Here is a 13,776-nt window from a genome sequence, read left to right on the forward strand (position 1 = left end):
AAGAAAACAAACCCTTTCTGCACCTTGCCATTAGTAACACCAGAGCAAAAGCGACCTACGAAGCCATCGAGCCTCAGCGAGGCTCCCGAGAAAACACCCCTCTAAATGGAGCCCTCACTCCATGTCCAGGCTGTTTCTTTCTTTCTGGCAATGCCTCAAACCTCACCCTCAAACCGTGCCAAAGTGGGTCCGTGCCTTCGGGCATGTGAGCCACGCTGACCTGGCGCGGAGGTGCCGCGGAGCCCGGGCGCACCGGCTGTCGCCCCTCGGCTCAAAGCCCGCTCGCTGGTCGGGGAAGGCTCGTTCCACTGACAGAGACGGGCAAGCCGGGGTGTTTGCGGTACAAAGCCCTCACGTAAGAGAGGGAGACGTGTCAAGGGAGCGCAAGAGTACCAGTACAGTCAGCGATGCTTGAACCCCGCGCTCCCCTGACGGAAAACAGCCCGCTTTCCATCACGGCTCCGTCCAAACCCTGCTGTCCCGGCTCTGCCGGGAATGCGGGCGGCTGGCACCGGGGCCGAAGGGCGGTGTGCGGCCCGGGGCGGCTCGGGCGAGGCGGGCGGCGGGGCCCCGCTGGGGCACACCCGGCCGCCGGGGCGCTCCCGGGGCGGGGCGGGAGGCGGAGCCTTGGAGCCGCGGCCGAGCCCCGCAGCGGGGCCGGGCGCTGCTGCCGCCGGAGCTTCGCTTGGCCTCCTCCCCTCGGGCTTGCCACATCGGCACCGCCGTTCCGAGAGGGCGCTTCCCGGAGCGGAGCGGGAGCCCAGCGCGGGGAGATGGAGCCGCGGTGCTGCCGCCGCCGCCGCCCCCCGGGACTCGCGCTCCGCCAGGGCCGCTGCTGCCGCTGCCGGGACGGAGAGAGCGGCCCCGCCGCCGTCTAACGCCGCAGCCCCGGCGGCGCGGCCGAGGCGGGAGGCGGCGCGGAGGCCTCTTCGGCCCCTCCGCCCGCCGGGCGGCGGCGAAGCGCGGCCCCCTCCTCCCCGCCCTCCCCGCCGCCGCTTCCCCGCCCCCGCCCGGCCCTTGGCCGGGCTCGGCAGCCGGGCCATGGCGGGGCGATGAGGGAACGGCCGCCCCTGCCCGCAGGCTGCGTGGGGAGGCGGGGAGCGAAGGGGCTGCGCGGCTCGGCGGCGCTGGAGCCGGGCGGCGGGGCGGGGGGATGCTGGGCGCGGGGGCCGCGGCGCTGCAGCTCCTCTCCCGGGCCGTGAAGCAGGCGGCGGCGCAGGGCGCCCGGCAGGACCTGGGCCGCTGGCTGTCCCGAGCCGCCGGGACGGCAGCGGGAGGCGGCGGCAGCGGAGACACCATCGGCTTCGTCCCGGCGGAGGCGGCGGGGGCCGGCGGGCTGCTGCTGGGGCCCTGCGCGGACCAGGACGGGCTGCCGCCCGCGGAGCTGCTGCTCTGCCAGCTGCCCGAGCCGGGCGGCGGCGGGCATGGGCTGGCCGAGGCCCGGGGCTGGCGCTGCTCCTGCTGCCTGCTGGGCACCTGCTGGTGCAAGAGCTGCCTCAGCCTGTGCGTCCTGGCCGCCGTCTGCTTCGCCTCGCTGGCCCTGGTGCGCCAGTACCTGCGGGACCTGCTGCTCTGGGCCGAGAGCCTGGACAGCCTGGCCGGCGTGCTGCTCTTCACCGTGGGCTTCATCGTCGTGTCCTTCCCATGCGGCTGGGGCTACATCCTGCTCAACGTGGCCGCCGGCTACCTCTACGGCTTCGTGCTGGGCATGGGGCTGATGGTATTCGGCGTCCTCGTCGGCACCTTTGTCGCCCACGTGGCCTGCAGGCGGCTGTTGGCCCGCTGGGCACGGGCCAGGATCCAGGGCAGCGGGACGCTCAGTGCCATCGTCCGTGTCGTGGAGGGCGGCAGCGGCCTCAAGGTGGTGTTTCTGTCGCGGCTGACGCTGATCCCCTTCGGGCTGCAGAACGCCGTCTTCGCGGTGAGTCCCTGCCTGGGCTGTGCGGCCAAGGAAGACAGGTGCTGGAAGGATGTCTTTCGGTACAGTGGCTGCTCTTAGTGGTAGGGGTTGCCTCCTTTTCTGGGAACAAGCCGTGATTTCTCTCTCTTTTAACAACAGTAAAAACAACCCTCTCTGCCTGCTCTTCTGTGTATGCAGAGGGACACAGGCAGATTTTGAGATGCCTTGCTCATTGGCGTTGTGTTAGAGTTGCTCTCTTGTCCTTCAAAACCATATCCTGGTGTTAGAATCACCAAGGTGCCGCATAGCAAAATCTGTGGAGAGCTCAACAGTTATATGTGTCTCTGCTTTTAAAGTGATCCGCTTTAAAACATGGCAAGAGTCGAGGAAACCTCTTGCCAGGTCTTCCTAAACTACTTAATATACGTAATCATATTGGAAAAAAAGAAGTAGACAGATTATAATTCTTTCTCGCTGTGGTTGGTGTTTGTACCATGCATCTGGCAAATCCATACAGGATGTTAAGTCCACGCACACAAGATAGGTTGCAGGTTTTGGGCAGAGCAGCATGTAGCCTCAGACCTGAAAAGGGACTGTATTCTGGAGTGGCACTGAAAGTTAGTTTAAACTTGAGTCTGGAAAAGGGTTAGTCTTGCTTTTCTTTCTACTTTCAGGTGAAGATTGGTACATTCATTTGGTCTCTAATCATCTTAAAGGAAAAAAGTAAAGAACATGGATGGTGGTTTGTTTGAGTATTTTGCTGCTGATTACAATTTCAGACCCTCCTTTCTTCCTGAGTACTTTGTTTGAAGGATCTGGTTTTGGCTGTGTTATGCCTCAGTTGTATCTACTAACTTGGTGACATCAAAACAAAGCAAACCGGATTGTGAAATACTTCAAATGTTATCAGTAATTTGTATATTCTTTAATACAAGTGACTATCTAAACACATGTTTTGGTCTGCCACTTTTTTATAGCCCACTCTATCTGCAGTCCTGATCCTGTACCCTTCCAAAGCATTTGCTTAATTTTGACAGAATCATGTAGCTGCAATTAGTAGGTCACCAAATACCAAATTTGTTTTTTAAGTAAAATTTAATCCATTCAATTTTGGGGTGTAACATCCACACCAAATATTTTAAATTGCTGTATATAAAAATGTGTGAACTGGAGCATTCATCTCCAGAGCTGTAATCTCTATCCATAAGAACTATAGCAACTTGTAATTTCTTTTTAAAAAGTCCTTAACCATTTTCTTGTTAAGAATGAGAAACTGAACAGCTGAACCTTTGCTATTTTATTTGTTAACCTATATTACTGCAGGCTTATATTACCTATATTACTGAAGGAGCTTAGACCTGTCCAGCTGGGAGAGCAGAGTCCCTTCTGGAGCCCAAGGTCCAGGTGCAGATGAAGCTTCTGCTGTGCTGTGACCCTCCTAAAGTGAGGAGAGCTGTTGTGCTCTGGTTGTTTACAGTTTTGGGAAGTCACTTGCAGTAGTCAGCAGATGATACAGAGTAGTATTGGATCTAAACAACAGACCAGAGAATTACCAAGTTTAAATTATTTCCTTCCTGGCATAACCCTTCTGTTGGAAACACAATTCAGCAGAGTATTCAGGCCAGTTCAATATTAAAATGATGCTGTAAATCATTGTGGTTTGTATTCTCCATATTCTGCAGGCTAAATAATTTTCTTTCCAAGTGGAAGGTTTCAGTGTTAAAATAATAGATAGGAAATGAGATGAAACCAGATGCTTGAGTTATGCTAAGTAACTTGGATTTTTTGGCTAATTTTAGTTTGGTTATGTTTATTACTCCTGATTTACTGCTTTATAGCATAGTCAAATAATGCACAGTGTATACTCAATTTTTCACTCAGAACATTTAATATGAGCTACTAGATCACTGAAAAGTGATGCATACAAATCTAGGAATTTAAGACATTTTCTCATTTTGAGCCAAATTTAAGTTACGTAAAAAATACAGTTTTCTGCCTACACAGACCAAGCTGTCATTCCCTTGAAATCTCACTTATTTGAAAACTTAACACTCGTTTTAAGTTTAAAATGCATTTCCCCATGCTAGCAACTAAAGCAATGAATTTTAAAAGGATTAATTTTTAAACAACAGTGAACTTAAGAAAAAGTACATATCTTGAACTTTCCAGTGGTCTGGTCTATGCATGTTTTCTGTGTGGATATTTTAAAGTAAACTGGAGATACCGAGAATACTTAAATGAGAGAGAAGGAAGGAAGTGACACGTGAGATTTAGGGAAAGGCATAACCTTGATGTGAGCAGGGTCATCTGCAGGGCTGGGATTAAATGATTTCTACAAGCACTTGTTTGGTGGCATGTACCATCTGCTGAGGGCTTTTGGGAGGTTGACTTGTAGGGGGTGTAGAGAAAGATGGAAGAGCTTCTTAGCATTTGATTAGTGAGGGAATCATATCAATTGAAACAGCACAAGGAGAAAATTAACACAAATTCCTTAGTGTCTCACCAGCCCGACATGAACATCTTGCTTCTTAAAAGGTCTTTCTGCTGGTAGAGGGGTGAGGTAACACATTTGCTTGCCTTTCTGGAATATAGCACTTGTTAACTGAAAGTATGTTTGTATTTCCTTTTAAGTTTTGTTTAATTGTAACTCCTGATGCCAGAGTGGCCTGGACTGCTGGGGTGGGTTTGAAAGTATGTTTGCCCATGCACAGCTCTCTCACCTTGCCAGCTCTGGAGTGTTTTGAAGGCAGGTCTGTAAGGAGGCCTGGTATGCAGGTTATCATCTCCTTCCCACGAGTTTGTTCTTGGAGTGAGATTTGTGCAGCCTGGTTATTTGCAGTGCCAGATGTAGGTTAGATGGGATTTCATACTTCCCCTCTCCTCTTTAAGGGGAATATTACATGAAAGAAATAATCTGATTTAAAAAATCTGAGTGTTCAAGTGGATTCAGGAACCTCTGGGTTCAGAAATGCATACAATGAAGTCAGAGTTGAAGAAATGGTACCTGCTTTGCAAGAACATGCACACTACTTCCTCTTGTTGGAAAGTTCGCAGCTGTTTTTTGGTTTTTTTTTCTATTACTGGGATTTTTTTTAGGGGGTGGTGTTGGCTATTTTTTGGGGGGGGGCAGGAAGAGGTGTCTCTGGGGGTTTTTGTTTTGGACTTTTTTTTTTTTTTAGGAAAAAAAGCACCAGTTATCCTTTGCCCTTGGTCACTAAGCCTACCTGATCTGAAATTTGTAAAGTGAGGGAAGAGAGATTGTGCTGCAATTCTTAAAGGCATTGCAGCCCCCAGCAAAGTCTTGACAGAAGCATTTATTCCTTGACAGTGTTGAACCAAAGTTGTCAGCTGCAAAGAATGCACGAGAGTTCCATGGGACAAAGCCCATCCAAGGCTTAATGAGGGTGTGTGGGGGGATTCTGACTATTGTTATCAGTGTAATTAGGTAGTTCTTAATTGTATTTGAATACAGTTTAAATGTGTTTCTGTTATGGCCCATAACACAATTACATCCATCCTTACTTTGGGATTTCAGGGTTAGTTTTTGCTGGCTTGAGCTTTCACCAGAAACAGAACTCTGGTAGGCTCTGTAAGGCAGCCTGGCTGTGCAGATACCAGTTTGGCAGGTTCATAGAACAAGTAAAGTTCCTAGAAAGAAAAGTATGGAAAGCTGTAAGTTTTGGTGATGATTTATGAAGTTTCTTAGGCTGGGATGCTGCCCACTTCCTGTGCATTCTGGGGAAAGGGATACAACTTTTATTGATGATTTCTCAAGTTTCTTAGGCAGGGATGCTGCCCACTTCCTGTGCATTCTGGGGAAAGGGATACAACTGTAGCTCTAAACCTACAGTTCAGTTAAAAGGACATGTCAAAAATTTTTTCACCCTCTCCTTAGCTTTCATTGCAGTGGAAAGCACAAGCTGCAATTAAGCGTATCCACTGGGGCATTCTCCCCTTCATTTGGAAACAGTCTCTCTCATGACTCAGGAGGTCCAGTTGTTTCGGGACTCATCCAGGTGTGCAGCCATGTTGCTCTGCAACTGAAGTGTCCTTAATACATCTACAGAAAATGAGAGAGGTGCCAAGAGTGTTAAAGCAATCTTTGGGAACTTTCCCAGCTCCATTAGATGTAGCGATAGTGTCCTACTTAGCAAATCTTTCCTCTGCTTAGTATTTCAGAAACTTTTAATAGCAGCTCCTTCATTCCCTTGGCAATATGGGAACTTTGGACTATGCATTCTTATTACGTGGCCCAGATTACAACAATGCTTAAAAAATTCTTTTGAAAGTATTGGTCAAATGTGAAGTTCTGACATAATTATGTAATCCTTTTTCATTTTAAATCTAAATTAATCTTATCTAGAGAAGGAAATATAATATTTGTGGTGCTGGTATATATTTCAGTCTGTGGGAAGTATAATATGCAGTGTGAAGTTTGGAAATGGCTTATTGGATCTTGTTCCAGTGAATTATTTTTAATCTTTATGCTTCATTGCATTCTGCTCCTCCATTGCCCTTCCTCCCAAAAACTTTCCACTGATGGTAGTTAGAGCTCTGAGAATTCAGCACTGTGACTTTCACGGTAACTGAAGTTTATTTTAAGAATAGCATGATGAAATGAGTAACGTTGCTGCTATTCTTTGGTCTTCAACATTGTACAAAACTGGCAAGGTCAATAATTTCCATGTAGGCTCTCAGTGTTAGAGCTGTTCTTAATTAGATCTCTGTTATTATCAACTGAATTAATCTGGAGAATTTTTTGGACTGCTTGTTTTCAAAATCATTGTTTTCATACTCATTTTTAATCCAGTTTCCTCTTTTCTTTTTTCTTGTGTAAATATCTTTTGATCTCATGACACTTGCCTTTAATATTTCCTGATGGCTGCTGATGCTAATTTAGCTGGTACTGTGTGCTTTGTTCCTGTGTAAGCTTCTATGTCCACCTATTGACACAGAACAGAAACCTCACAGCAAAGAGAAGAAGATACCAAAGTATTTCTTAGTGTTTTCTCCAGATAAATTAATAAAACCTATAGCTATGCATACTATTTGTTCACTAATTGAAGTGAGATGCAAAATACCTTTGGTAGACAATCTTAATGATACTCCTATATATCAGTATAGATGTAGATGGGTATTGCTCATAGGGATCACTGAAAGACATGTGTATCTTAATAAGCTCATAACTTGCTCTGCATAGACAAATTGTATCTGCCATTCTGTTCACCTGGATCATATTTAAAACAGTGACATTTTGAGCAATTACCTCTTGTATTATTTGCCATATGCATAAATGCAAGATAGATAGATTTTTGTGCTAGACTTTCACATTCGATAAAATAATTTCTTCTCACAATTAAATTCTCATAAATCCAAGGACTCTGTTCACCAGGTAGAAATAAATATCTTCAGTGAACAGGGTAATTGCACCCCTAGTTACTGACTGTTGCACAGAGATGTTGCATAATGTAAGGTGAAATCAAACCTAGTAACTTTAAAAAGGCCAGATGAAAACTAGATACATAGTGTACCATTCTGTTATCTTCCCCTGTGCTTGAATCAAAGTTTCAGTGAAGGAATGTAGAATATTCTTTAATGTTTTTGCAGGGATGGTTGTGAGAAGTGGTAGTCTGGTTGGTTGTACACATAGATTGTGTTGAAGCTGCTTTTGATTTCTTACTCTTTTTTTTTAAACTCAGATTACAGATCTATCACTACCCAACTACCTGATGGCTTCTTCACTTGGGCTGCTTCCTACTCAGCTCCTGAACTCGTACTTGGGCACTACCTTACGCACCATGGAGGACGTGATTGCAGAACAAAGTGTTAGTGGCTATTTTGTATTCTGTTTACAGGTCAGTTAAAATAATTGCTTTCATAGACCTTGGTAACAGTGCTGTCTGTCTCTCTGTGATTTCTGTTGATTGCTAGATACCCAGAAAAATGAGTTCCCAGTGTACTGATTTCTTTAGATTTAGTTTTATGCTCTGGGAAAAGTGTAATTCTCTCACACCTCACCATAACACAAAGCAGAACTTACTCAGTGTTCTCTTTTTCTGATACAGTTTTCAGTAAGTTTTCTTCTCTTGCTGTCCTAGGGTGACGTTATGATGCTTGTATCCCCAGTATTCTGTTCTATTTATGCTGGATATTAAGTTCTGCACATTTAAGACTGATTCTGAGAGCAAAGCGGGGGAGAAAGAAGGGCACAGTTTGTTTTTAGAGGCTGCACTTGCTCCCCGCAATTCTCTCATGGATTGTGTTGTCTGCAGCCCAGACAGCAGGAAAGAGCTCTCCTTTGCTTTTAGTTAGTTTTTTTTAGCTAGCTGAGGCAGAGAACTTCCTCAGATTATGGCTTTTCTTTTTCTTGGAACTGATTGGTCCTGTTCTGGACTGAAAATTCAGAAAAACACTTGCCTTCTAGGGTAACCTGCTGAATTTTAGACTTGTCAACCACCCCTACACAAAAGCATATGTGTGTGTAGACCCGGGACTTGTGCACTGTTCACCGTTAGCACTCAGCATACCCATGTTGCGTAAATATTAACGATATTAAAAATGCTGTAGAGTACAATTTCCCTAATGCCTAAATCAGAATATCCTAATTTTACAAGTGAGTAAATTAATGAGAAGTATATAAAGTACCTTTATGTGACCTTAGCTCTTGAAATAATTTATCAGTAAATTTTGGGTATAAGTCTTAAGTGTGAGACCATTATGAGCATAGAGGTTATGGGTATTTCTGAATTATATTATCTATTAAAACCTCCTCTGACGGTGACAGTACTTCAGGCTGTGTTTGACTAACAATTACCATGGTTTGCAGGCTTTCAGTAGGTACTGCAGTAATTTCAGTTTCTCAGTTTTTACAGTCATAAAGCTGATGTTTAACAATGCTAACATAGAAAACTAAGTCTAGGACCATTTTAAACATACCTTCCTCCCTTGCCCCAAAATTTGTGCACTCTTAAATAGAACTATTTCTACTGAATAGAAATAGAAGCTATAGAATTTATAGCTTTCATGAAACATGGTTAAAATGCCTTTGTAAGTGTGGCGTAGATAGTCTTGATAAATCAAAGAGAAAATAAATTATTTCTTGATCAGCTGTTATTTTAGTCATGAAATGTTATTTCAGGGTAGTAGTTTTTAGTAGGCTTTTCCTTTTTTTTCCCATTTATATTTTTTTTTAATTGACATTGACTCTCCTTTGCAGATTATATAGGTTGTAACATAAATGTTGCTCAGGTAAGTGGTAGCTGGGTAGCCTGAATGTTTTAAAAGGAGTACTGACCTCTTTGAGACCAGTCCTTGGGACGTGACTGAATAACTGAAGGGGAGGCCTTTAGCAGAGGAATTATTTACATTCTCCCACTATCTCTCAGGCTTCTGCTAAGTGCTTTGCCTGGGTGAGCTTTGATGGGACTTTGATTTAGTAAATAGCTCTGAAAATCCTTCACATTTCATGGTTGTCTATGTATATAAATATATTTTTTAAATTATTTATCTAGGGAAGTAGGTTACTGGTAGCAATATTTCTAAACCAAAGCAAATTTAAATATTTGGGTAAGCTTCTAGAATAGAAATTTTCCTATCTGTTCAAAAATCAGTGTGTATAATATTGTTGTGAATATTACATTAGCCAGCTTTTGAAATGTATAGCATAAATTGATGAGGAATGTGATTTAAACCCCAAGGGTAGTCAAGCACTGGAGCACAGTGCCCAAAGAAGTGGTGAAATCTCTATTTTTTTACAGTTTTCAAGCCCTGATTGGACAAAAGTTCTGTTCTGATCTTACAGCCAGCCCTGCTCTGAGCAGCTGCTTGGGCTGGAGACTGCCAGGGTGCCATGCAGCTGCAGTTGTCCTGTGCTCATACTTGTCAGTTGTCTTAGTGGTATTCCAGCACTGTCTGCCATGCTGACAGGTGCTTTAAGCAATAGTACTCAATGTTAAAGAAAGCAGCCCTACAGTTAGTAATGAAGTTCAGGTTTTAGACTCAGAACTCTAGGTTCTGTTGTAAGTAATATAACTTCTTTGCCTTTTTGAAAGGAAGCTGCAGATTCCAGCTAGTTAATGTTCTTTTAAAAGGCAGAGGAACTTGCTTCTTTCAAATGGATTTTCACTATGAGACACCTTGCTTTTTATTTGAAGATTTTATGTTTGTGTTTTTTTCCTAAGGAGGATCTCAGCTAAAAACTTGACTGGTATTGTATTGAAGAGAGAAGGTGCAAGGATTGCTTTATAACATGTATAAGGAGTTTAACAGAAAGAAAGAAACTTATCTTTTCAATGTATATAAATATTTTAAGCTCTGTGTGATGTCTATGTCCTACTATGCTGGTTACATTGTTACATATGCAGGTTTAGAGCTACTCACGGGCTAAGTTCATCTCCCTTCCAGTGTCTTGCATGTGAAGCTTTGAGTCAACAGATGCCTTCATGAATCTTGACATTGACAACTTTTTGTTTCATTCAGATCAGTTGTATTCATTCCCACAGCCTGTGGAGCCTACAACACTCTTGTTTTATTTGCAGATTGTCATAAGCATAGGACTCTCGTTTTATGTCGTTCACCGGGCTCAAGTGGAACTCAATGCAGCAATTGTAGCGTGTGAAATGGAAATGAAGACATCACTTGTTAAAGACACTCAGCCAAGCATCAATGGCTCAACCACATACTGCAACAAGAGGACAGTAGCATTCTCTGGAGGGGGTGTCAATATTGTGTGATTTCAAGTGTTAATGACTAAGTAAGGTTTTGTGAACCTGAGCTAGAAATATCTTGAACCTTGCCTAGAAATATCTATGGACAATTGAAATGGATTTTTAAAAAATTACAAGTGATTACAGGTTGTACTGTGGCACAAACCAACTGACCAGCTCTTTAATTGCACATGGGGTGACTTCTAGCAACATAAGGAAGATGGCAAAGTAACTTAAGATGTAAATGCAAATTTGGCTGCACCTTTGGTCATTTATTATGCCTGTCATGGCCTGTAATCTGCACTTTAAGTAGTTTTTTTTTTCCTTTGCTCCTATAAACTGAGAAATGCTTCTATAAACAAAAAAGTAGCACAGAGGTAAATATTTTTCTGCTTAGCATTATTTATAAGGCTAAATAATTATATACAGTAGAATTTTATTACTGATAAAGGTGAATGAGAAAGTATACAATTCAATGTGTGTTATTCTTGAATGTGCTTTTGCTTAGGAATTGCTTCCAGAACTTGGAGTGTATTATTTAGCTAATGATGGGACCATTTGGCTTTTTCTTCATTTTTTTTTATTTAAAAAAATAGAACCCTGTATAAAGTTTTGGTTGAATGTATTTTTCTAAGTCATTACAAATGTTGCAGAGCCATGCAAATGTATTCATACAAGCTTAAATCCTACATTGTGGGACTGAAGTGCTCTTAAATTACATTTTAAGTTACACTGTGTAATATGCAAAGTACAAGGGAAAATACAGAAGTTGGATTGCAATGACTATTTGAATGACACTTAATTGGTTTTGCCACCTTGGTGATTGTAACAAAGGGCTGTTCCACATTAGTCCTATATATGATATTTTTAATTGTTTAAAGGATGAAGTTTTTCAGCTCACATGACTGCATATTGTAAGGCTTCTAGAACAGGGAGTTAAATCTCTGCTCTAAACAGAATGGTGGGATATTAGCAGTACTAATTTTACAAGAAGGTGGCCTTTATTTTGTAAGTGAATCCCCTCTCCCTTTAAAAAGCTTTAAAAATTCACTTTGGTTGGCACATCTTTTGTACTAGTTTTACATTTTTTAAAAGATGCAATCTATTACAAATTTCATTAGAGTGAAGAAATGAAAACTAGAGGTTCTCCTTGGAAAAAAGAAATAATCCAGTAATGGAGAGGACAGCAATGTCTCTGAGACTCAGGAATTCTGACTCCACTTTTGCAAGACAACACTATATTGGATACTGCTCCTTTTACGCCTGCTGTGGACTGTTTTTCACTGCATTAAATAGACTGGATAACCTGGTAGTAACTTGTGTGTGTGTCTAAAAGAAAAACAACAATGATGCCTGAACACAATGTTCTGTATGCGTGAGTTTCATGTAGATATACATACTGATGTTCAATGGCTCAAACACACGCAAGTCATCTGATACAAAAATAATGTAGAGTATGGCTTCTTTTGTAGTTATTTTGTGTGAGTTTTTAAGGATGCTTTCAGTCTTCAAAATTTTGTGTTATTTCCTAACTGTATGACTCTGCCTCCTTTTCGTAAGGTTGGTTGTAGGGTCCAAGCATTTTTGTCTTAAGAACAGTGGGTCTTCAAGGCCATTGGGAAGCTGAGATATGAGAGCCTCTGACAGCCTTACCGAGAGGACGTGCAGCACTCGCGTAACCGAACATCGGCACAGTCCTTCATAGCGGGAGTTCCATTTTGTTCCTCAAATACGTGTCCTTTGCAGATTGCTGTTCTTGGTCCTGCGACCTAAAGAACTGAACTAGTCCAGTGAAAGCAACAAAGTTCAGATTGTCTCCTTTCTGTTGTTTAGGGGCTTGGTTTTGGTTTCTCTTTTGGTTGGGTTTTGTTTTGGTTTTTTTTGTTTGTTTTTGTTGGGTTTTTTTTTTTTCTTGTTTGTTTTTGGTTTTTTTTTGTTTTAGTTTCATTTGGTTTTGGGTTTAGTTTTGATTGGTTGGTTTTTGAAAAGGCAATCTGTATCTACCTGGAAGTGTTCATTTACACATCTCTGCCTCTGACAGCTCCTATGTGAAAACAAGAGAGCCAGATAACTTTTTGATGGCGTTATTTGTCATCATAGTATAATTGAGTCCTTTCTTAATTAAAGGTGTTTTTTTTGTTTGTTTCTTGTGAAGAACAGTCCTTCAGTGAACTGATCTGAACTTTGCTCTATCTTGCCAAATGAACAATAGTGTTTTGAAGAGGGTAGCTCTTTCTTTGCATTTTGTAACTAACTTAAGGTTGCGTTGATTATTTGAAACATTTCCCAAATATGTATTTTGAAGTGCTTTTATTTCCATGACATTTTGTAACCAGAGTAACTTCACTATGTGAACACTTTTGTAGTATGGAATTAGTTCTTAAGACTTTTGCATTTTGCTTGATACTTGTAATATTTGTGTACAAGTTAATGGGAAATGTGCATTAAAAGGAACTTTTCTGTACCATGCCAATCATAATTTTATACAATAAATTCACTTAAATTTCTTTAAAGGAATATGTATTAAATGTTTAAATTGCTATGACGTAGTTGGAAAGAAGGTGCAGTGGAGTCTCATCTTTATGCAGCCATACAAAGATAATTGTCTGCATCAAAGGAGAAACAAGTTAGACTTTAAGGATGAATTCCTTGGGCAGGGAGTTACTGACAAGAGTAGTAGACTCAATTTTTACTTTCATTTAAATAAATACATGCTTAATTCTATTAGGTACTTTAAAGGTTTGGTATTTGCAGCTGCCTTTTTAATAGAAGAATAAGCATACATGTGCTTATGAGAAACATACTACAAAACTGCAAGAGGATTGACATTTCTGAACATAATAGTAGCAAAAGTGATGTAATCATTTTTTTAAGATAGGCTCCCTACCTAGTCTAGTTAAAACCCACAAAGGTATGAATCTAGTTTAAACAGTATGTGGCAAGTCACCTTCAAGAATATTTTCTGGGTTGTCATGATGGTGACATTTCTGCTTTTTGTATATGAAAGATACCTAAAGGGCAGGTCTTGAAGAAAGACTCTCAGCTGCATGGCACCAGTTTTTCTTCTGCCTTGTGGTAAGTGCAATTGTGCAGTAAATTTGTCAAAATTTACCTCTAGACTAAGCATCTGTGAGAAAATCCTTTTTTTTAGTCCCAGAGCTTTATGTACTG

At 42.4% G+C, this 13,776-nt stretch overlaps 2 protein-coding genes across 2 annotated transcripts; one reads left to right on the forward strand and one right to left on the reverse strand.

Annotated features, from left to right (window-relative positions):
* Positions 1 to 401: 401 nt before the first annotated feature.
* On the reverse strand, positions 402 to 1,043 carry LOC136555724 (POLG alternative reading frame-like). The gene has a single exon (XM_066548721.1). The coding sequence runs from the start codon at positions 1,041 to 1,043 to the stop codon at positions 402 to 404; it is 642 nt and encodes a 213-aa protein (XP_066404818.1).
* A 110-nt stretch (positions 1,044 to 1,153) lies between these two features.
* TMEM64 (transmembrane protein 64) lies at positions 1,154 to 13,118 on the forward strand. Its single transcript, XM_066547925.1, has 3 exons — positions 1,154 to 1,921; positions 7,600 to 7,755; positions 10,438 to 13,118. The coding sequence occupies exons 1-3, from the start codon at positions 1,154 to 1,156 to the stop codon at positions 10,630 to 10,632; spliced, it is 1,119 nt and encodes a 372-aa protein (XP_066404022.1). The 3' UTR covers positions 10,633 to 13,118.
* The last annotated feature ends 658 nt before the right edge of the window (positions 13,119 to 13,776 follow it).

This window comes from Molothrus aeneus, chromosome 1 (assembly GCF_037042795.1).
Source record: "Molothrus aeneus isolate 106 chromosome 1, BPBGC_Maene_1.0, whole genome shotgun sequence".
NCBI classification, from domain to species: Eukaryota; Metazoa; Chordata; class Aves; order Passeriformes; family Icteridae; genus Molothrus; species Molothrus aeneus.